The sequence below is a fragment of the Aplidium turbinatum genome, chromosome 1, assembly GCF_918807975.1.
Source record: "Aplidium turbinatum chromosome 1, kaAplTurb1.1, whole genome shotgun sequence".
Lineage (NCBI taxonomy): Eukaryota > Metazoa > Chordata > Ascidiacea > Aplousobranchia > Polyclinidae > Aplidium > Aplidium turbinatum.
The window spans coordinates 44,646,327-44,671,245 of record NC_137472.1 but is presented as its reverse complement, the minus strand read 5'-3'; the positions used below and the strand labels follow the sequence as shown (position 1 = coordinate 44,671,245).

Here is a 24,919-nt window from a genome sequence, read left to right as displayed (position 1 = left end):
ACGAAACACAGCCCAGAGTGCAGCAATGCAGCATATTGTAGTCTAGATTGTGTTTATTAGGTGAAGATATGTTTGTCGATGTACTCAAGGTAGAACACCCCTGCAAAAAAACTACTAGGGAATCTTCCAGTGGTGTAAAACATTTGTTAATTGCTCCACATGTAAGTTAGTGTTAATTTTTCTAAAAATTAGGTTTGTGAAAAAAGAGATTTTCTTGCTCTACTGGCCAAGTCCATCATTTTGATACAGTATCCAGAAAGTCTTGGTATCTTTAAAAACAAACTGTTCAGAAATTTCAAGGTGTCCTAATAAAATGGAAAGATGAATCGAGCAATAGGCTACGCTGTCTACATCAGTGCTTCTCTTACCGGATTTGAGCCGCCAAACTGACTGCAAAGAAATTGCTGTTTGTTTTAGCAAAAAAGTAATGAATTTTGAGCGACGGCAAAAAGTAGGTCTGAGAAACACTGGGATAGGCTACATCTTTGCATTGTCAAAGGGGGCGAAAGTTGAGTGTCGCTCGTGATTTCTGTTGCTAGGTGAGGTCGGTTTCCAATTCTATCGAATTCTGTTGAAATAATGTTTTCGTTAATTTTTGAACAAACATCGAGAATAAGACGCAGCAACGTTGACAAAACAACCCTGGAGCCGTGAACTTATCACTTTAAATAAAAACGGCTAAACATGTGGATCCATGACAAAAACATCACCATAGCCCATAAATCAGTGGCTATTTATAGCTACGTTTGCTAATAGCTAGTGATTAGGGAAAAAACACTGGACGTGGTTTGTTCTGGGGCAGACGTCACGCAGAGGTGTCCGATCTGCAAGACGTTTTTTGTATGGTCTGCGCCTTTTGTTGCACTATATGTCATTTTTGGCTCGTGGACACACAAAAATCATACAAATTCAACTTTTTTTTTACAAAATTGACTTGACCTGGACAGCAAACAAACCAGGTCAAGTCGATCAGATGGTTCATAATCATAAGTTCAATAACGACAAACCTTTCGATTTGATTTGTATGTTGGAGGCAATAATAAACGGATAGCCTAACGATGTCCACTAAGACTTAAGTAGTTGACAGATAATTAATTAAGCTATAATTCTTTTTTCAGTACTGTAGTCTATTATGCCGACAAACGTTGATTCAATGAAAAAATAAGTTATATAACAGCTTATTATGTTAAAATAAGTTTACTAGAATTCGACAGAATGTCATAACAAACAAACTTGGGCCAATCAAGTTTCACATTCATCGAATAAATGGCATCTGTACGGTAATTTTGTAGCCAGCGGGCTTTTTAACTAGGTTCTACTCCTGCTCAGACAAATCTCTAAGAGCTCCACTGTTTTAAGTTACGGAAGCCCTAATAAGTCGCTCACCTTTCGTAAAGCCAGTTGTGGTGAATGTAACTTGTAGCCATAAAATTCCGGAAACATAAAACCAGCCTTTACAGCGTCTATACGAAAAACATACTGGTAGTGGTATGTTTGTAAGTTTGATGTAGGTGACACATTGTAGGCAGTTTTGTTATTGTAGACAAAATAAAAAAGTTTTGTAAGACAAATTAATCATATAACATGGTCTGATTGCTTGGCGGTGTCACTATGAATCCCTGGGCGGTGTCATCGGTTCTTACAGTGAATTTGTCATGTTTAAATGGCTACCGGACACACAGCCTACGCCTAGATATAAAATCAGTTTCGATTACAAAAAAAAATAATAATCTACAAAAACTTGGTCACCCAAAAAATGTTCGAAGTTCTTTTTTAATTGTCTACTCGAAACTCTGAATCAAAACGCTTGCGGAACATTTTCTCTCGGCCATTCTTTTAGTAAACGCGTTAATGTTAGGCTACAGCACACGGCAACAACTTGAAACCAGCAGCGTTGACAAGGGGTTCAGGGTGTACTTTTGAACCCGGGCCCGGTATTACTTCAAGGACCCGTATCTTTTACAAAGACCCCGAGAACTTAAAGAAACCACCTTGCGTTTTTCTTAACAATTTTGGGACCTGAAGATCTTATTGGTACCGGGCGTAAATTATCGTTTCAACGACCCTGCTTACAACCCACTCCCATCTAAACAGCTTTCCCAGTGTTCATTTAGGATGAGAGTTTTGTTGTTAAATTTTTATATTGGTAGCCTACTAGCCTATAAGCAAATCAACACTTTCTCTTTTGAGGAAAGCCAATGGCTATTTAAGCTTCTGTAGCCTACGTGACACATTTTTGTGTTGAATTACGTACCGTAAGATGGGGTGGATAGGAACAATTTGGAGGTATTTTGTAATGCTGTTTTGAAAGTACCGACTTAACCAATACCACAATAGTTCCAAAATGTGTACATCAACACTAGGTATACGTGTAACAACCAGATTAGTTGGAAAGTAACTACGTTTAGAAAGCAGAGACAAATAAGTGATGTTCCTATTCACCCCACACTTCGGGGTGAAAAGGAACGCTTTTGCTTTTTAAGTATTTGTTCCTATAAAACCCAACTGATGTTGCTAAAAGAAACATGCTTCGACTTGTGGCTTATAATCTACAATATGACAACCGCATGTGGGAGTTGTGGAGCAACTAATGCACACATAATTGCATTTAAACGAAGTTTTATTGTTACTCAAGAAATAAGTCCATGCAGTCAATCAATCAATATCAGAGTTCAAAATCCCCAAACGGAATCGAGTTCTGGTACAGCAAATATGCCCCTTTTCCTGACCAGTGGAGGTGCAATTTTCCTTTTGACATCTGAAAAAGGATAAACGAGGATGTCTTCGTCTTTCGGCCACTTCCAATGGAAGCCGCTTTTTACCATAGATTTAATTAAGCAGCCTTCGCTTTCCACAGCTATGATCTGGCCAGGAAAAACCTCCCCTTCATAATTAAAAATTACATAATCTCCTGCCGCATTTATCTCAACAATATCATCCTCCTCAAAATCGTCCACTTCTGTTGATTCGGTGTTAATACAAGTTTGTGCCGGTGACACACCTTGATCAGAACATGAAGGAACATCGGCCGTTCCTACACTTCTTCCGGGTTCCACAGTTAGCCGTTTCCGTTTTTGAGCTTTGTGTTGCGCATTAGCTTTGTAACGCATTCCTTCCAATACTGAAATTAAGGTATCATCCACTGCAGAAAACGAATCTCCATCATTTGGTTCGGTACCGGTACTGCGATGTGGAAGTGAGGAAAGAGCCCTGTCTTCATTTAAAGGATAAATTCCACACTTTTCAAAACCAGACTTCAGATTTGACGCAGCATTGTTATACACATCGTTGTGCAACGTATTTAGGAGGGAAGGGAATGAATCTTTAGAAAGGCCAGCCGAACCTTTGCAGTTGCGCTTTTCTTTCTCCAGTATTTTCCTCCAGGAACGTTTAAGAGGTCGAAAAAAGGAAACATCAAGAGGTTGGAGGATGTGGGTGGAATTTGGTGGCAAGAATGCAAACGCAATGTAGTTTTCTTCGCACTGTTTTATGACTTCAGCAGACAAGTGAGAACTTAAGTTGTCTCCGATCATTATTTTTTTCCCTTCCAGATTTTTCAGATACGGAAGCGCAATGCTCACAAACCAGTCCTCAAAGGTTTGCATTTCGAACCATCCTGAACTAGAGCGATTATATCGAGCACCGGATGGCCCTCCAACTGTCCACGATTCATACAAATGAACTGCTTTGTAGCAAACGTATGGCGGAAGCAAAGTGCCGTCTGCACAGCCAGCGTACATTATCGATATTGATGATTTGCTATGATCCATGATTCTTTCTGGATATTTGATGCCTCGCTTAGTGATGACCTTTTTTCTCCCTGGGTCATTGCTTAAGTTGGTCTCATCGTAATTCACGATGTTGGCTGGTGGAATGCCAGCAATCGACACTGCAAGATTAGAAAAATATGTCTTGACAATGGCAGGCGACAACGATGCTCTTGAAGGCTTTATGTTTTGACAAATCCGATAAGACACAATCTCACGATTTCTTTTAACAAATGAATCGGCCCAATCTTTGCTTGGCAAATTGTTTTTGAAACGTGGAATAGAAACACCACGTCTGTCTAGATGTCCTTTTACCATGAATCTGATGTCGAAGTTGTCCAAAGGAAAGCCCCATGTAGCACACGTAGCTACTCTTTGTGCCATATATGTCTCCAACTCTTGATCTAAGGCAGTTTGCCCCCCTTGAGTCTTCATTTTGGGATTGTTGGCTCTTCTGCAAAGGACTGCAATCGGAATCCCATATTTTTTTGAGCATGAGCGAAAGGACATTCCACGACGGTGATCTGCCAGAGCTTGATTGATTGCTTCTGGAGTATGTTTCTTGTATGTTTTTCCTCGAGGATCCGATTTATATGTTCGTGGCATGTTCTTTTGGCGTGTTCCTATTCTCCCCGAAAATTTCGAAAATTTGTCTGAAAAAAATGAAATCCATGAGCACAAAATTTTGTTAGGATTTTAATTGAAAATTACCATGAAGCGTAAACTACTTACTATGGCCGAGGTCTTTGGCAATATGAAAGTTCTCCACCTCTGCTCAACGTCGTCAGGGAATAGAAGTTTTTCACGGTTGCAAAAAACACTCCAAAAAGTTTCAAGAAAAAATCTCTGCTCAGCAGTAAGTCTGTCGAAGTACAGATCAAACGCTTATGCTATTCTACACTCTATATAATGCCTAACCAAAATAACATGCGAGCCTGCAAAAATATATAAACAGATATAAGGAAATATGCAAAATATTCTAAGTCTAAAATTTGTTCCTATTCACCCCCATGTTCCTATTCCCCCCGTTTTACGGTAATTCTAATCAATTTTATGTTCTGGAAGCGTATTCTATTTTGTAGAGCAAGATAAATATTGGATTCAATTCTTCACCAACTTACTGTTTAATGCAAGCTGTACTTTGTTCTTCAAAAACGTTGGATATAAGTCATTGTTGATTCTATCTATCCACTGACCAAGAGATGAGACGTTTAGCGAAGAGATTACTCCAACAATCTCATTCAAGTGAACCGTGTAAAGAGCAGTCATATTTACGGACTGCAAAAGATTTTTTTTTATAAACTCAAAGCCAACCGTACTACAATAAGTATAATATAATTGTAAGCAAAAAGTTGACATAATTGTTGAGAACAAATTGTGTAGGTTATTATGTTAGTGTAAGTTACTACTGTATTGAAAATTTCAGATTATCTATTGTTAAGTTTTCAAAGACAATAAAATTTGTTTGCACGTAGCTCATAAAGGATAAACAATTCATTCACTTTAGGCTTATCAAAGGTTGTATTTCTTAGATGAGACAACATATTGTTAATTGTTGCTGATTTGATAACAAGTCAATTATAACTGGGTATAGTTACTAAATAGGTTACATGCAGTTTCAATCGCCTGATGGTATTTTGAACTGAGCTTACCGGTGAAACGAATTGTTCACAACTTAAACTGTATGTTTGAAAATTGTCATCTACTAGATGGGATTTTTAAAGTTATGCTACAGATAAATGCAGAGAACACTCACAGTTGTGAAAGTAGCCAGTTTGCTTGAGCCATCTTTCTCGTTTCTGATACTAAATTCAGTGCTGACATTAGCAGATATCTCCACTGCCTCAGGAGTTATTTGTGCAAAAGGTGATGTTGATGATCTCAGATGAATATAAATAGGACTGACAAAAAAAAGAGAAAATCGATACCAATGAAAATACAGGCTACATAAGCTTTGAAACAAGAGATTTATTGGAATGAAGTAGCCTTATGTATGCGTAAAATTAAAATTCACCAAGTGCCAAAATTCGGCTTAAACCGACAACGTATTAGTCTAAGTACAGCGTAAAGAAAGGGGATATTGCCGATAACAAAAGCAGAAACTCGACACAGAACAAATCAGAAAACTCGATGTAGGTCTTTCAAACCTTATTAAAATTCATCTTGGTAAACTAAGATCCCAAAAATTGTTAACCATTATGGTGGCCCATAGCCTACCGTTTTGTATTTTTAAGCCAACCATTTCATTACAGTCAGCCCACCTGTTTTCGTATCCATTCAGTGATGCTCGAAAGTGGTGTTGGAGCCCATTCACTGTCAGTGTGTCGTTTAATTTCAGTAACGCCATGATCTAAATCGCATCAAAACTCAAAAAAGTGATGATTAAAAAATTAAATAATCCAAACATATAATTTTATAACTTAAAGTAAGTTACACTTGTAAATTTATTTTTTGATGTACCGGTATGCTTGAACAAAATATTCTATCATTAAGCATAGTGAGAGCACTTATCCCTGAACCATAAGATTGCCTATTGAAAACATAATAAATTAAATGCATTTAATAGTAAGTTACTTTTTTAGCATTAAGCTTTTTGATAACAATTACAGTAGTATAGGTTGCAACTCAATAAAACATTGTGCAAAAAATTGAAATCAAACCTGTCTCAAACAATGTAAACTTTGCATTTTTTCACAATAATTTTACCTGATCAGGAGCAAAAGTTGTTTGAAAATAATCATTTTTATGCAGAACATGAAGAAGAGAATTCAAGACGTAGCCACTGACAGACAGGCTGATCATTCTTTCAGAAGGCTTCAACAATGGGGTCGCGCGAGAAGAGAATGGAAAACTAAAATTGTAGATGATTGATTGATGGGAAATGTTAATTATGGAATTGGTAAAAGAAACATATAAAAAGTTTAAGTGCAGTAAAAACACTAGATCCATGCATAAAGGTCTACTACAGCAATTGATATGGCCGAATGGTCACGATTACTCGATTTTTCGCTGTTTTGTTGCATAGCCTCTGTATGTATTGTGATATCGGCTCCAACTATTTTATTTATAATTTTCGGATTAACTGTGGCAAATTAAACTGTTTGTAGGCTGTAAGAATACCTTGGATTGTCTATTACTTTGCTGCAACTTAGTAATGAACCAGCGGCAGCTTAAATAATCCTTTGAACAAATAACTGCCTGAAAATTGATATCCAAGAACATCACATATTTTTGTCTTTCATCCATTACCGTATGTTGCGATATCGTTGTGGATAACACCTTCCTTTGAGTTCAATATCTACACCGCTAGATGTCATTAATGGGCTTGCTAAAAGTCCGAGTTCAACTGAGATGTCATCGTAAAGTGGAAAATTCACTGAAAAAGAATAAGAATAATTTAATTTGGAGGAATTTGAAGAGGGGAGCTTCTTAATGAGATTGAGATTCTTAATTACCATACTTTTTGTTTGATTTTTAACTTTTAATTGGCGATAGTATCTTCCGATTGATAAGTCTATACAGAACGTACTGTACCGTAAGGTCTGTGATAAATTATGATAGCACTATTATGTTTGCATTTTCTCACTTCTACCTATTTCTTAGTCCTTCATACTGTATATATTATGGCAAGTAGTATTTTTCGCTTTGGTTGTCAAAAAATAAAGAAAAAACTAAACGGAAAGGAGATTGCTTGTTTACAACAACAAACAAACAAACCTGAAATTAATAAGTTACAGGCAGTAGCAGATTTAGAAAAAAATCGGGGGAGCAGTAAAGCAAAAAGTTCTTAGAAAGACAGAGCAATGCAAATAAAATTTCAGAGAAACAAAAACTTTAGTTAGGTATCCGGCACCTTGACCCGCACAACTTTGATAATGTGTACCAGGTTATAACTTATATTTTTGTTTTACTAAATTTCTAGCCCAATTATAATTTTTGTATAAGATGCACAATTTGAAATTGATCATCACCATCAAAGGTAGATATTGGTAGAAGCTGGAGTTAAAAGTTTTGAAAATCTTATGCCCATGTTTAAGATCTCTTATGCCCACTCTTTGTATCTCCTATTATTACTTTTTAGATTTTCTAAGCTCATGTTTTGGATCTATTATATAGCTTATCCATGTTTAATATCTCTTACACACATGTTTTCGATCCCCTATGCCCATGTTTTAGATTTCTTATGCTCATTCTTTTGATCTTTTTTTACCATTGTTTAGATCTCATATCCTCATGTTTTGGACTTCTTATGCCCAAATTTTAGATCACATATGCCAATGTTTTGGATCTTAGCCTATATGCCCATATTTTGGACCTCCTATATCTATAGTCAGTGGCGTACGCAGGGGGGGGGGGCCATTGGGCCATTCTTATGCCCATGTTTTGAATTTTCTATGCCCATGTGTTTGTTCTCTTTTGCATACGTTTTGGATCTCTTATATTCATGTTTTAGATCTATACTATGGCCATAGGCTACTTTGTATCTCCTATAATTATTTTATAAATTTCTTAGCTACAAAGTTAATTTAAACAATTTGTTTTATCAAGGCATAAGGATTATTTTTTGATTAGCCCCTGGATTAGGTTGGTTTGATTTTTAACTTAAAGCAAAAAAAGCTTGCAATATCCGAACACAAAAGTTTACGTTTTTATACGTAACCAAGTGCCTCTCATCCGGCTACTGGTCATGTCAAATAGTTTATTTACCGTTTAGACTTTTGGAATATTGTTCACTTCTATCTTTCAAAGCTTGAGTAATCACAGGACACACCTGAGTAGAAAGCATAGAAAGCAAGCAAGACACAATTTCAACTAAATTTTTGGTTTAGTAATGTTGTATACCACATAACTCTTAACTTTTGTGCAATAGTTTTAAAGAATAAAGCTGCTAATGTCATTATGTCATAAACTACTTTTCGACGTTGCAGTTGGCGTAAATACTAGAAAAGAGTAATGGACAGTAAAGAACAAATCGTACTTTTGCGAAGAAGTTATGTTTTACAAGAGAACATATACCAACAAATCCACAAACTTTTTCAATCAGCTGTCTTACCGTTCCTCGAAGAAGATTCAATAATGATTTTTCCGCATTTCTCCGAACTGTTTGAATTATCCAATCCCGACCAGTATTGTGAACTTGCACGTCCACTTTTCCTATATTTGTTCTACATTCTTCAATTCCGAACTATGAAAAGTTGTAAAATTTAAGTGTGAGGTATTCTTATCTGGTCTTTTATCATTGCCAGAAAGTCATCCAGCAACAACCTATGTGTCATCTAAAGTTTTCCGAACTGTTCGGTCTTGTCAATGTTGCAACGTGTGACAAACATCAAGCCATCACCTTGTTTGCTTATCTATCATCATTCCATATTTTTTCTACTTTTACACTCTTATAGCTGACAATAAACTATCATGCTTTAGAGCAGGGTTTTTCAACCAGGTCCGCGGACCCCCAAGAGGTTCTCAAAGCGTTTTCAGGGGATCCGTGAAATTTTCTAATTTACAGTTTGATTGATAAATTACCACATCTAAAAGTATGTTGTGGTTTGTTTGTGTATTAGTATTACAGAGATTCTGAAACTGTGCGTGGCGACACCCGCCCTGGCGCATCGTTTGAAATTGCATATTAGCTTAGGCTATAAGGCTATGTATACTGTATGTTCAACTTAACTCTCCTGAGACAGCACTTTATTATTAACCAATACTTAATTCAGAACTAAAACACAACTTAAAAACTCTGTGCCTAAATTTTTGGTGGGAAGTTGTTCCCCTTGCACTGTCACGTTCTCTATTTGTGGTCATATCAACCGTTAGACTAAATGCTATATGGGACGTTTCATAAAAGCCTTGCAAGTTTTTTTAGTATTTTGATATATGGACAAACTAAAAAGATACAATTTCGTAAATCTGCAGAACAGTTTTGCATTGTTTTTGAATTTCAAACTTGCACATCAGACTCACTATTGGCTCGCCTTGACGAGTTTGCTTGATGGACACTTGCTGCAAAATCCCGGCGTTGCTTACACTGCCACTGAGTTTACCTTCATATTTCAGCATATATCTAAAAAGAAAAAAAATTAGAAAGTGAACGATCTTTAATATTAGAGAAAATTTTAGAAAAAAGTAATTTGAGTTCAACAACTAGGCAGGGGCGCCGGAAGCGGGGGGCGGACACGGGGCAAATGCACCCCTGCCCTCAATTTTTCTATGGATGGTGGAGCAGGGGGGCAATGGCGCCCTTTTAAGGTCATGTAAGCTACTGCACATTTGCAGTATAACAATTTCTGCTATTCGCTTTTAGCCTAATTATAAGCTGTCATTTTTGCCTCACAATAATATTCACGACACAAAATTCTGTATCAAAGTAGTTTGCATCATTATAACATAGTATAATTCCCTTCCGTACCATTGCTTTTTGTATACCGGACACTTGTATCATTACTCGATAATGAGCTGATAGATGAGCATAATCGCTATACCTTATCTTAAAACTTAAAAAAATGTCCTTTTAGCAATAAAAGTGCCCTTTTTTCATAATCCTGCCCCCCAGTCAAAAATTCTTCCGGTGCCCCTGCAACTAGGGCTACTTGAAGCACCAGTTTGAATTTTTATGCTACCGGAGACGGTGTGTAGGCTAATTGATTGATTGAATCTTTATTCTCGACGGGGAAAGCTTCTTGCAGAACTCCTGGCAGTTTCACATACTTGTAGAGGCTTTGAATCACTGACGCACGCCCGGTCACCGAGATTGCCAGAATGAAGTTTCCGATTGTTGAAGTCTTGCTGCCGGGGAATTATTCCATCCATTAGATGGCGTTAAATAGATAGCAGTCCTTAACGTGCATTGCTCAAGCGCACATTCCGAGAGTCGAACCAGCGCCGCTATTGATCTTGAAGCTTCTTCGTTCACGATGTCACGCGCTAACCGACTGTGTTATCGGGGCGGACATTTAATGGTAGGCTATATAGTTAGCGGCAATGATGAAAGCATGTTTCTTGGCAAAGGTTTATTTAGTAAATGAATTGATTTTGTCACATCAACCCATAAAATATCGTCCAATATATGTGGGTTTCTTGTCGTTTTACAAAACTTTAACCATTTGCTCGTAAAACTTTACTCTGTTTTGCGACTGAAGTAGTTTTTCACCGCCTTCAATTGGGAAAAACTTTATTTTGATCTTCTTCTATCGAGTCTTCTAAAGTTTGTTGATACACCACAGATTGACACATTCTTCCGCAACGGAGTTGTACACTGACAGGTCCCACCTACTGCACCGGGTGGCAAGCCGAGGGCAAACAAGAAGGTGGTCCGCTGTTTGGGGCTCGGTGCCACAGATACATACAGCAGGGCCCGTGTCGTAGCCCCACTCCACCATTGCAGACTTAGTACGTCCAACACCGGTTCGGAGTCGATTTAATGTTTTCCACTTTGCCCAAGGAGCGTTTGCTCCTGGGGGGAGGGACTCTGATGGTGGGATCTTCATTTCAGTGTATGATGGGTCGTTTTCGAATTGTTGTTTCCATTGCTTAAGTCTTGTTTCTTCTTTTGTTGAGGTTAGTGGCTGAACGTCTGTTAGGAAGCTTTTTCTTGATTTCAACCGGGTTTGTGCAGCAGTTTTTCCATATAGAGGATGTTTTTCATCACATATTTGTTTTAGCCTTTCAGCTTGACTGCTAACGTCTCTTCTTATGTATGGTGGTGCAATACCAGCAAGCAGATAAAGTTTGTTGGTATTTGTGGGCTTCAGACACCCAGTAATAAGACGACAAGAATGATTGAGTACAGAGTTAAGCTTCGATGAGTGACAGGACCTGTTCCAAACAGGGCATGCATATTCTGCTGTGGAGTAGCACAAAGCCAATGCGGTCATTCTGAGGGTTTGTGGATTAGTGCCCCACCCAGAGTTGGTAAGCTTTCTCAGGATATTGTTTCTGGTGTTAACCTTAGCCTTTGTGTTTTCAATGTGCTTTTTGTAGCTGAGAGTACGGTCCAGTGTCACTCCAAGGTAGACGGGGTTAGGGCAATGTTCCAGCTCTGTTCCCGACCAGGAGATTTTGAGGGTCCTTGTAGCTTCTCTGTTTTTTAGGTGGAAAGAACATACTTGTGTCTTTGAAGGGTTAGCTTTGAGGTGATTGTTGGTGTGATATTGTGTTAACTCCTCGAGCGACTTTGTAAGGTTTTGTTCTATAGCAACAAAGGTCTTTTCTTGTGATGTTATGCATAGATCATCGGCGTATATAAACCGCTTAGTGTGTTGATCTATCGGCTGATCGTTGGTGTATATGTTATACAGTAACGGTGCTAGAACACTTCCTTGAGGAAGTCCGTTCCGTTGATGATGCCAGCGGCTTGTTTTTGAATTCAGGATAACTTGGAATCGTCTGTTGTGGAGTAACGTTGCTATAAGCTTTGTTACTGCAGCATCTTTGGACATCTGCAAGATCTTTTTCAGCAGGAGACGATGGTTAACTGTGTCATAAGCCGAAGATAGGTCAACAAATGCAGCACCAGTAATCATACCTTTCTGGAATCCGTCTTCAATATGTTGCGTTAGACACAGCAATTGACCTGTTGTTGACTTTCCAGGTCGAAAGCCAGCTTGTTGGGGAATTAGGTGATTTTGTCACATCAACCCATAAAATATCGTCCAATATATGTGGGTTTCTTGTCGTTTTACAAAACTTTAACCATTTGCTCGTAAAACTTTACTCTGTTTTGCGACTGAAGTAGTTTTTCACCGCCTTCAATTGGGAAAAACTTTATTTTGATGCCATGATGAATGTTAATTCTTTCATTAATTGTAAAATAAGAATAAAAAAAGGTTTTACACCAAACACTCTGCGTCATATACTTAAAATTTGTTAACTTCATAAACAAACAGTAAGAGGTGCAGTGAAGAAACTGAACATTGAGCCCTTATATTTGAAACATGGGAGTTGTTGCTGCTTATACTCGAGAGCTCAATGAAGTGAAATCAATAAAGGTGGAGGCCTGATATTTAATCAAGCCTTTTTTAGCATAATAAAAGGTCTGAAATCTTTTCACACGCGATTTGTATGTTTACCAGTCGTTTTCCAATCAGCCAAAGAAATGGCACTTTGAAAATATAATGTTTATTTCACTTGTTTTTCGTTTTGTACTATGATAGGCTAAAGTTGTAGCAACCATGGCAATGCTCACAATTTAACGAGAATAATTTCTTTCATTGCCGAACAAGACCAGAAGGCACAATTTTACGCAACAAAACCACTTTGGTGCAAGATGATGTTAATTTCTGTTGACTTGCCAAATAGCGACGCAACTTAGTCTCAAATCGACGACTCACCTTGACGAGAAAGCTTTTACCTCTTTCCATACTTTCCAATCGGCTTTCACAACGATGGATATTTTATTTCCAATCAGTGTGTAAAGGTCATCCATATTTTCGATGTCGATTTTTCCAAACGTGATTGGGTCCAGTTTAATGCTAAAAAAATTGTAACAATGTGCTACCAGAATCAATTTTTGTAATGATAAAGTGCTTTTTCAACGTTTATCTAGGGGTGTCTACTTTTAAAAATATTTATTTGAAAGAAAAGGCATAGGCCTACAGATGTCTAGCAGTAGAAACGTATTTAGGCTACAATGAAGCTTAGCATAATAGCATGTGCTACGTTCAAGAAAGTCAAAATTATTTTTTAAATAATAAAAAAGATAGCGTATCAAACATTTTGTTGTAAATGGTTAGCGCATATGAATGTTACAGAATACTAAAATCCAGAGATGAACGTACAGTATACGCCGCAAATTCTACGCCGCACACTTGCGGCGTAGACTTTTTGTTTACGCTAACGCTTACGCCACGTTTTTTGGATAGTTTGCGCTTGAGGCTACGCCGTAAAGTTTTTGCGGTTTTTTAGCGCATAGCGTCAACGCATTACTTTTTATTGTGTTTTTTTTCGCTACAACACGCCAATACCTTCCAGCGCTGCAGTTGAAAGAATGTTTTCAATGGGCAAAGACATATTGGAACCAAAACACAGCAAAATGTCAGATAAACACTTCCAGATGCTTGTGTTTCTTCGTGAAAATTCAAAATAAAACTTGTTTGTTTCGAGTGATTTATACCGTGTGAATGTTTGGCACCTAGCAAACAAAATGAGTTTACGCTAGTGTATGCGCTGACGCTGACGCCGACAACTTTTTTTACAAGTTACGTTGACGCATACAGCGTATGGCTTTTCAAACGTTTGTGTTTACGCTGACGGCGTCAATATTTTTTGTATGCGCGTACATCACTGCTAAAATCCTTGTTTTTTTTCTTCACTGATCGTATTGTTTGGACATAAAACAATTAGCAAGCGCCATAGGCTATACTGCAGAACATCATTCGAAGATCAAAATCTTGCTGCCTTTTTCCTCACCCTTGTTTCTTCAGAACATTAGCGTCTTGTAAAAGCCAGTGTATTTGTTTATGGTTGTTTGGCTGGTAAAAGCAATAACAAATCTTTCAACAAAAAGTTTACTGGTGACCTTATATTGGGCTCGTAAGCGTTTCATGAACGCTGCTGTGACCAACTAGCCTATTCTACAAAAGCACATCACAGATTCACAGGTGTGCTTCAGAAAATGAAATTTAACTTCCATCAAACCTTATGCATTCCCGCGTATTACTGATTAAACTATAGGCTAAGCCAGGGTTTTTATGTTCCTCAATATTCATCTTCAAAACTTCAACGTAGTTTCAAGTATACAGGAGTGGAAATTTGGAATTCAATCCCATTGGAAATAAGAAAAAAATCACCTAATTCATTTAAAAAAATTTACAAAAATTTACTACTATCATTTTACCAATGATGATGGCTTCAGGACTATGTAGAACTTATATTACATGATGTATTTTGTGTTCATTCAAGCAATTATACCGTAAATTTATGTTTTAGATTCTTTTGCCTCGCTTCATTGATGTTTAATTTGTTACTTTTTCTTTTGTTGAGGGTGGCTGCTCGACTAGAAAACCTTCCAGGTCACTTCGCAGCCACCTGTTGCAGTATCCACACATAATACAATTTACGGTATCGTTTGTTTTATCCGATTTTGTTGAATATGTGTGTTTATACTCGCAACAAATAAAATGTCAATCAATCAATCAATCAATCAATCAATCACCAAACTTTTTCTCTGAGGGCCAAATTGCTGCGAGATTAACAGCTGCGGGCCGGATGCAAATTGCGAAAAGATATACAAATATTTAGAATTTCCATTGACTTGAATTGAGCACAATAAATAACAAAGTCAGCGATGGAATAGCAAAGTTGTGATGAAAATCGAAAGGTTGCTGAAAAGTAATCCCTTGCTATGATACACTACAGGGCATCGTGCTCTTGAAATTACATTACACCTTTCCAATTTTGGCCTAGGCTGTCCCCGTTTGTGGTTAAAAAATGTACAAATTCAACATGCAACAACGAACCATAAGAACGAATAATTTTAGCAAAGAAGTCTCTATTACACAAATAGGCAAAGCCAAAGACGATTGCTAATGCCAAGGGAAGCACATGTACAGAATTTATAACAGTGTCTCGTGTCTGGCAGTTTTTCTTATACCGGTATTATAGAAAAAGTATTATTGTAAAAACAATTCTTATTTTAGTTTTAGAATCTATAATAATTAGTAGAACTTCAAATAATTTGTGATAGGCATAGGCAACTAATATTGCTATTGGCCAGAATTAGTGAGATTTATGAAATTGTCATTTTTCTTTTATAATATCATCAACATTTGGCTTAGAGGTGCAGCAGCCAACCATAAGAATAGCCTTCAAGTGGTCAAGTTTGGTAACTTTTTTTTCTTTACAGATGTGTAACAGATGTAACAGATGTACACTGTACAGTAGTGCAGCTGTTTTTTCCGCAGCACTTGTCGGGCCGGATTCGGATGTATAGCCGGTTCCGGCCCGCGGGCCGTAGTTTGGTGACCCCTGGGCTAAGCAATAAGCATGTGTCAATCATAAGGAATATAGGAATGTAGTTGCAATTTGTGTTCAAAACTGTTAGAAGATATCTTATACAATAAGACACCAACTTCAGCCTACTGTTAAATTTATTTTAGCGTTTTGGCGTAGGCTTCTGCGTTCCAGAGATGAATTAGGATTTCAGAACGTCGAAAGACAACAACCTGCCGCTGTCTATTCTTGTTTCTTGCTACACTTGGCTGCTGGGTACACCAATTGTTTAGATGGGATAAGACTAATATCTCACAAGTTTGTTTGAATCAAGTTTGCTGTAACTGTGTTTTGCCGATGCAGACGCAGTTTAGCCTGAAGATTACATTACCGCTACACTCGTGATAGCTTCTTCTGAAGTCGTACAAAATTAAGCTTCTCAAAACATTTATTTATCAAAAAGGTTGTCTGTCTGCATTGTGCGGCTTCATTTAATGTTCAAATTAATTCAAGCCGGTCAGGATTATGAAAGGTATGATGTCAATACAAAGCAAAAACAAGTAGGCTAGGCCTAGGTCGTCTATAGGTGTGCATTACGCTACTACAATACAAATGCTGATGATGGCTCTAAAAACAATTAATTAATCAAACATTTTTACTAACTTTTGGTTTAAATATTTGATTTAAACTTTGGTAAACAAATCAAGTGAGATGATGAATATTTAAATAAAACTACGTTTGCTTGCGGGCTATTTGTTTGAGGAGCAGGTCCTTAACTTTTATTCATTATATAGCGTTGCAGACTTTTCACACGGTACTTTTTTGATTATCACAACTTTTAAATCTTTGATTTAGTAATAAAACATTCCTGTACAAGCCTTCTAACATTTTGAGATTTCAAAGAGATAATCTTGCAACAATCTCAAACAGGTATTTCATAGTGCATCCACTATATTGATAAAGCAGCGAGAACACAAATTAAAGGCTAAATTGCTCATCAGCCAATGTACGCGCTCACTTCGAATCTTAATTTCAATGGTTTTCCTTGCACACCTAGCACAATCATTAAGAAAATTGCTTTTATGAATGGAAAAAAACTACAAACATTGTTTGTGTGACTTCATGTATGACACATAAGCAATGTTAGCATTGTAAATAAAACACGGTTAGGCTACAGTAGCTAACACTTTTAAAATTACTTAACCAGACTGGCAAAAATAAATTTTGATCTCACTTTCTGACTCTGTATCCATTGCCAAAGATTTCTTGCAAGCTTGTGGAAAAAAATTTTGATTCAATGTAAACGAAAATATCCTTTGTCACTGCAAAAAAAGAAATGCAGCTTAAGTGCAAGTGGTCAAGTTGGCTAGTTATTTTTCCTTACAATAATCCTTCACAAATTTGATTACCTGGCTACAGTTGTAGTCGGCGATACACGTTTGGTGTTCACGTTGCTGTGAGTCTACATTTTTTTCATTAAATCAAAGTATTTGGTTTCTAAGAGGAATATGTTTTCTACAAACGATTTAGCATACAAAATGTTGGTCTAAAATGTATTTATTTAATCATGCCACAATTAACCCTTAGCCTACTTAAGAGGTTTAAGACGTATGATTGCAATATTCACGAGACTGTTTTTAGCTTTCTATAATGTTCTGTATAAAGTAATCTTCAATTAAAAGTCGTCAAACCGATTATAGAATTTAACCCAGTAGCCCGGTAATCCTACTGTTTAAAGTCTTTGTATTCGTTTTTGAACTTTCTGTGCCATGAAAAATTTTTTGTTGTTGACAAAACCTTGCGGAACATCAAACCAAATTCAGAAAAATATAAATTGTGTCGCAAATAACAACCAATCACCATTTATTAATTTTATTTCGTTTTCGTTGTGATATCTGCATTCTGTTGCTGTGAAGTGTAGGCTAAACAAGCCTACGAAAAGCTAAGCTTTGATCAGAAAACAGATAGCCTAGGACTAGGTGGTTGAAGAGTTGGAATAAGCAACACCATAAGTTATGGACTACCAGAGAAAATCATCTGCTTAAATAAACAGTCTGTCTAATTTTTCATGGGCTACAACGCCTATGTCCACAGTTTGTTGGGATAGCTTTTTTAACTTTTAGCAAGACAAAGTAATTAGTTTTAGTTGAAAAACTTTCAAAACAAAAGTTGTTTCATTTCGGCAAAAAATCTTTTGTTTTCATTCCTTTCGAAATCGTAGCAACTCGATTTTGTTATGAATTACGCTCGAAGGAAATCTAAAATTCATGAGAAATCAAGAATAAACTATTCTGTTGTTGAAACTTATAGTTGGGCTAGTTTACTTACGTTTTTCTAAATGAATTACGCTCGAAGGAAATCTAAAATTCATGAGAAATCAAGAATAAACTATTCTGTTGTTGAAACTTAGTTGGGCTAGTTTACTTACGTTTTTCTAACCCTCTTGGATGTATTTTGATATTAACACCAGGTATGTTCCCTTCTGTTGCAGAAAGTTGAGAAATCATCAAGCAAGTCAAAAATTTTCCGAGCAAATTTGTCATTTTGTATGACAGTTCAACTTAACCAGGCTAAATGGAAACTTTGCCTACAAAACGGCCAGGAAAAACTGGCTCACTCAATGAGGCTAGCATTCAGACATAGGCTCCCTTGACAAAAAATAGCCGAATTTATATTTGATATTAGGCTATCCTCAAAAGTCTTACAAATAGAATTTCCATATAGCCTACTTTTACAGTAGCGGTACCTTAAAGCCTGGGGAACTACGACACTAATCTGCATACTCAAATGATTAAGTTGATAAGACATAGCCTACTGTTTTTTTTTTTAAACGCGCAGAATGTAGACTAATTGAAAACCTAAGCCCAAATTTTAAAAAGTATCATTGTTATAAAAATACGCTATTTGTACTGTAACTCATCGAAACGGCGACATTTTTTTGTCTACCGAAAAATTGTAACGCGGCTATGCAGATATAGGCTATTTTAATATTTTAAAGCGTTGAATTAAAGGTAAAGTGTCTGGCACTGTAATTTAGCCCAAGGTGATAAAAAATTTCAAGGTCATTCAAACAACTGTTAAATACGTTAGTTAACAAATTTATTATGGCTTCATCAATATTTTTCCCAAACTAGTTCAACGATAGACTACTGAGAAAACAACTTCAATGCGACAGCTTCAGCAAAAACAAGAATCATTTGGCGGACTCATAAACGGCAGAATCTCAATTTAACGGATCATTCATTCATTCATTCTTAACGGAAAAACAAAACCTAAACACCGATAGGCCTACCACGAGCTCAACATGCAACAAAATGACACTCTGTACCGACTGCTGTCTTATATTCGTCACCAGCCATTATTCTGCAGTGCAGTCCAACGTTCTCATAATTCCATAATTCTACTGTTTAGCCAACGTTCATGTTTTATTAATTCATTTCCTATGCGCCTGGCAGCACCGGCGTATGAATACTTTCGTGATAAAAGACACTAGCATGGCAATATTATTCCCTTTTCAAATTGACACAACTTGGCGTGACCTGTTTTTGTCTCGGCTATCTGATGACATCGACTTGTATGCTGGGCAATCAATAAAGAAGACCTTTGAGAAGCAACTGTAGTGCTTGATTTATGTATACAGAATGTTAGCTTAACCACTTCCGTCACAATGACATCTGCTTTCATCACTTCTGTTACAACTTCACTACATAATAAAATCAACGGTCAACTTTTCTTAGCAGTAGACCTCCAAGTAGCCTTTAAACACTTGAGAAGTGGCAAAGCAGCTGGGGGAATCACTGCTGAACAGGTCCTCTAATTTGGGGCAAAATTGGTTTAATTTGATGGCGAAATTTTGCGTTGTTTAACCATATTAAAAAAAGTTTTTTCTCTTGTTAAAGTAAAGAGCAACCGTGCCAAATCTTTTTCACTGCGTGGGTTATAGCCTATTATCTTATTAAGAACCAAACAAAGCTTTATTTATCAAAGCCACCAGTCGTTAAAATTGGCTATTATTCTGGTATCAGCTTCGTTAACAAAGGCTGTATAGACTACCACAACTCTGCTGCGGCTACTAAGTCAAATATCTTGTTTACTGGCTGTGAATTATTGTTACTTGGTGTCGCTGAACAAAAGGTGTTCTTGGAGTGAGTTGCTCCACACAACCCTGAGAGTTGAACCAGCGCTGTTTGCTCGTTTAGGCACTTATCCATTGCGAGACCTATCCGTTTGTAAACGGTTTTGGCCATTAGGCTACTCTGCTTTACAAAAGACAAGCCCTATATCAACTTTGTAAAGTGGTTAGCGCGTTGGGCTCGCAGTCGAGAGCCTGCATGTTCGACTCCAGCCACCCGCACTAGCTGTTGTTTCTCTGGGCAAGAAACTTTACGATAATTGCCTTTACCCAGTGATTGATTTCGAGTAATAGGTGGGCAAAGTTACTTTCAAAAGTAACTGAGTTACAGTTACAGTTACTTGGCCAAAATAGTAACTGAGTTACCGTTACAGTTACCGATTTTAAAAAGTAACTAATTATCGTTACTAGTTACAGTTACTAGTTACTTTCAGTCAGCCTACTCACAAACCTGAACATAAAATTCTGCACCTGGCCAGCTCTGCATGCACGTCCAGTTTAACCGCAATGTTTGATATATAGTGTTAGAGCCATCCATGCTAACACAAAACCAACAAGGTTTTATTTAAAAAAAATACTCAGTGGCTTATATGTTTATTTCCTTTGAGAAATACGAGCATTTCAAAGTGCTAGTCACTCAGGCCTGCCCTTTTGGGCTTTAAAATGTCCTTGCCCAATCGTCGTCGTCGTGTGAGCCTCTGGGGCCGAGAGTCTATTCTTTTACCGCCCCAGATTCACGATGTTCCCGGACTACACTGGAAGGCTACTAGAGAGCAGCCAGTCTTTGGTTTCATCATTCATGACACGCAGACCTTCCACTCCGTTAGGTGGCTTGAAGATGTTACAGTCATTGATGATGTCCGCCCCAATAGTTCAATTGGTTGGCGCGTCACTTCTGGAACGAAGCAGCTTCAAGATCAAGCGGCACTGGTTCGACTCTCAGGGCATGCACTTGAGCAACGCACGTTAAGGACTGCTCTCCATTTAGCGGCATCTAATAGGTGGAATAATTTCCCGGCAACGAGACTTCAACAATCGGAAACTTCACTCTGTCAATCTCGGTGACCGGGCTTGCGCCAGTGACTTAAAGCCTTTAGTCTACAAGTATACGAAACTGCCAGGATTAAGTTCTGCAAGAAGCTTTCCCAGTCCGAGGATAAAGATTAAATCAATCAATCAATCAATGATGTGGTCTGCGGTCTGATCCTCGGCACCACATTCACAGGAGGAGGAAGAGGCCATTTCCCATTGATGCATGGTTGAGCGGAAAAGCCCGACGCCTGCATGGAGACGGTTGAGGCGCATCCATGCCTGTCTTGGTAGTGTCAGGCCGATGGAGCGTGTGTCGGCGTCGGGAATGAACGAATAAAGTCTGGTGATGAACAAGTGCTGCAATGAAAACAATATTTCTACTGCATCACTTGACGGAATGGGAGTGTTATGTTTTTAAAACAGTTTTTTTCATCGGTCCAATTGTGAATCTGGATCCGCTTAACTTGTCCTCAGGGTCCGCTTCCAAATACTCCTGTAACAGATTCAACCCCCATTGCTTTCTTTTCTTGGTTTTTGCGTAAAGTGGTGCAAAAAGTCCTCCATGGCTCTACCTACCACCATCCACTTCAGTGTTGCTGCTACTTCCCTCTTCAGGAGAGCAGTTTGCTTTTTCAATTGCTTGAAGCATGTTCTGTTTTATTTTGGTCTTCAATTCAGCAGTGTCGCTTAATGATCAGGCATTAAACACAGATAAGTCTAAATTGTGGGTGGAATGCAGTCGCAAGCTGAAAGTCGCTGTCCTCGAACCAATGACCAAATCTGGTTTGTATTGCTTCCACAAGAACGTCCAACAACGGCAAGCAAACAGCAATGCTGTTGCTGGTTTTAATGTCAGACAATCTTTTTAGAGGCATTGCAAGCGTTACACTAAATGCAATAAATTTCAACTTCTTGAAGGTAAATAACTAACTGACTATAAGCATCAACAAATTGCTTTTAATCGCTGCGTGTTTCTTGATGCTTATAGTCAGTTAGTTAGTTACCTTCAACAAGTTGAAATTTACTGCATTTTTATAAATGTTTTCAGGTTCCTGATGAGGGCTTAAGTTAAATCGAAAACGTTTGACTGTTAAACTTATTTGTAAATATGTAAAATATATTATTATGATGCCCAACCCTGTTGTATTGTTGTGTCTTGCCTGTCTTTGGTACATATTGATTAATCGCCAAAAACAATTAATTTAGCCAAATCAGTTATCAAAAATCGCCAAAAAAGAGCCAAATCATAAATATGAAGCTAAACGTCTTAAAATATCGCCAGATTTCTGGACTTTGGCGATAAATTCGCCAATATGGCAACCCTTCTCCACCAGACCACAAAACAAAAGTAGAACCGCGCATGCGCAGTGCTGCGCCGATACATCTGCAAGAAAAATGCATTATTGCACAAAACGCAGCAAACACGCACTAAGCAAGACACAAACACGTGCAGAGAAATAAACGGCAATTAAAAACTTAAATTTCAATACAAAAGTAACTTGTAACTGTAACTGTTGAAAAACTGCTAAAATAGGAACTAGTTACCGCGTTTCGTTACTTTTGGAAAATAGTAACGAAGTTACCGTTACAGTTACTCAAAAAGTAACTAGTTACAGTAACTAGTTACTTTTGTAACTAGTTACTGCCCACCTCTGTTTAAGTCATAAGTAGAGTAGACAACCGGAAACAGACATTGCAGTCGGCTGCAGCGTGGGTGAGGTGTACGTCGTAAGGCGTACACCGATACATAGCGCTCAAGTCCGCTTTCCCGCAATGCAGGATAAAGATAATAAAAAAAAAAAATTATTCTTTACTATGCAATGTACTGTAGGTTATGCTGAAAATATACGGATACGTTTATGAGAAGCAGCTAACTTACTTGGAGATAGGTGTGTGTGTCGTATCCAGGCTTTCGCCCGGTGGTTGAAGATTTAGATTAAGTAAATGGGAAGGCTAGGAAGCCAATCTTCGTAGCCAAAGACACAGCCGCATGCTCTTGAGCGGTGTCGAACTGGTCCCCTTTCAAGTGCAGTACCAGGGCTTTCACCACTCGGCTATGCAGCCGACGGAGATAGGTAAACATCAAATCAAAGAGAAGTTTCACAAAGTAGCGTAGGTACTTTCTGCAAGAAACCTAGGGCCTGCAAGGAGGGCGAAAGCTTCTGTTAGGTCAGGGGTCACCAAACTTTTTCTCTGAGGGCCAAATTGCTGCGAGATTAACAGCTGCGGGCCGGATGCAAATTGCAAAAAGATATACAACTATTTAGAATCCCCATTGACTTGAATTAAGCACAATAAATAACAAGGTCAGCAGTGGAATAGCAAAGTTGTGATGAAATTTGAAAGGTTGCTGGAAAAGTTATCCCCTGCTGTAATACACTACAGGGCATCGTGCTCTTGAAAAAACATTACACCTTTCCAATTTTAGCCTAGGCCGTCCCCATTTGTGGTGGCCTAATGATAAACAGCAACGTCAGTCCTTTACAAAAAGTTTGGTAACTTTTTTCCTTAACAGTTGTAGTGCAGCTGTTATCTCCGCAGCACGTGGCGGGCCGGATGAAATCAGTTCGCGGGCCGTAGTTTGGTGACCCCTGTGTTAGGTTACTGGTCCGTTTTTCTTCAGGAAAGTAGGCCTACAACACACGCAGTTGGGCTTATTTCAGTTCTTTTTATCTATACGAAATTTCAGTTCTCTTTATACGAAAATGCGCTCTCTTTCCAATCCTGGTTCGACTCCCGGCTCATGCTGGTTGTTGACAAACACCGCTCATCTCAACCCAGGGTGTAATAAATTGGGTGGGCGTAGTTGCTGAAGTAAAGGCGGCCGAGCAAAAGGAACTGGCCACCCTACACTCTCGTTAGTGCCGAAGGCTTAGTAGGCTATAATGAGAACCTTATCTTCTCATCCCCCGATGCTTGGATCAAGTATGGGACTCATCTTTTTACCTATCTATACGAGTTAAAGTGTCTTGTTTCCCGTATTGCGAGGATTACATGCCAACGAATGTCCACTTTGTTTAGTGGCATTTCTTCATGCCACCCGGTCAATGGTAGACCGTAACAGAATCTTCCAGCCGCAGATCTTCTCGAATGTTGTCGAGCCAACGCTTCTGACGTCCTCTAGCCTACAGTTATTCTCATGGGCGTCAAAGGACTGGAACTTCCCCAGCCAGCAAGCCCATATGGGCCCCATATACTATTTTAATGGGCTTGTGGGCATGTGGGTTTTATGTGGTTTTTTTTGTTTTTGCCATATGCGCGAAGAGAAGCAAAAAAAAAAAAAAAAAAAAAACATATGCGCCCAATATGGGCTTTCTTGCAGAATGTGTTGCTAAATGACAAGGTGGAATATAAAACTTCCAATCTTCAAATGCGTGATCATATAAATGCATTTTAAGAAATTTAGCCACATAAAAATTGATCATGGGCTAAGCATGAAATATTGATGGGCTTCCCACTTTGTTTATGGGCAGACCATGGGCTGCCCACTTTGTTTATGGGCAGACCATGGGCTGCCCACATTTTTTATGGGCAGAACATGGGCAGCCCACATTTTTTATGGGCAGATCATGGGCTACCCACATTTTTCATGGGCAGGCCATGGGCTGCCCACATTTTTTATGGGCAGACCATGGGCTGCCCACATTTTTTATGGGCAGACCATGGGCTACCCACATTTTTCATGGGCAGGCCATGGGCTGCCCACATTTTTTATGCGCAGACCATGGACTGCCCACATTTTTTATGGGCAGACCATGGGCTACCCACACAGTGATTCAAAGGTTTGTGGGCAACCCATACTAATATGATATACACCTCGATCAGCATTTGTCTAGACTTTGAGATTTTTTAGTTGTCTCAAACGACTTTTGTTGATCTTTTAAACAAACACAAAATGAAATTGAACAAGCAAAATTACTGGAGGCACCTTGCTATGCATTGCGCAAAGCTCACTGCTTGCAGTTGGAGCACTTTGGCAAGGTTAGCAGTAGTACTATTTTTTGTGCTTACGTACCACAAATAGGAAAATGTCACATGGAGCTATATACCTACTCGTGCGTTG

At 38.3% G+C, this 24,919-nt stretch overlaps 1 protein-coding gene across 1 annotated transcript; it reads right to left on the bottom strand.

Annotated features, from left to right (window-relative positions):
* Nucleotides 1–57: 57 nt before the first annotated feature.
* Nucleotides 58–18,240, bottom strand: LOC145781935 (lipopolysaccharide-binding protein-like). Its single transcript, XM_082593636.1, has 13 exons — nt 18,121–18,240; nt 16,927–17,014; nt 13,094–13,234; nt 9,729–9,828; nt 8,821–8,952; nt 8,475–8,538; nt 7,017–7,143; nt 6,474–6,618; nt 6,029–6,117; nt 5,524–5,668; nt 4,889–5,045; nt 1,387–1,463; nt 58–568 (listed from the first exon to the last, which is right to left on the bottom strand). Exons 1-13 carry the CDS (start codon nt 18,233–18,235, stop codon nt 536–538), a joined length of 1,413 nt encoding a protein of 470 aa, XP_082449762.1. The 5' UTR covers nt 18,236–18,240; the 3' UTR covers nt 58–535.
* Between the last annotated feature and the right edge of the window lie 6,679 nt (nt 18,241–24,919).

Excerpts from the sequence above, each read along its gene's own strand:
- LOC145781935 (XM_082593636.1), bottom strand. The coding sequence starts at position 18,235 with ATGACAAATTTGCTCGGAAAATTTTTGACTTGCTTGATGATTTCTCAA. Across the intron at positions 5,669-6,028 it reads CTGAATGGATACGAAAACAG|TCCTATTTATATTCATCTGA; the intron begins GTGGGCTGACTG and ends TTTTTTTGTCAG. Across the intron at positions 569-1,386 it reads CACAACTGGCTTTACGAAAG|AATTCGATAGAATTGGAAAC; the intron begins GTGAGCGACTTA and ends TTATTTCAACAG.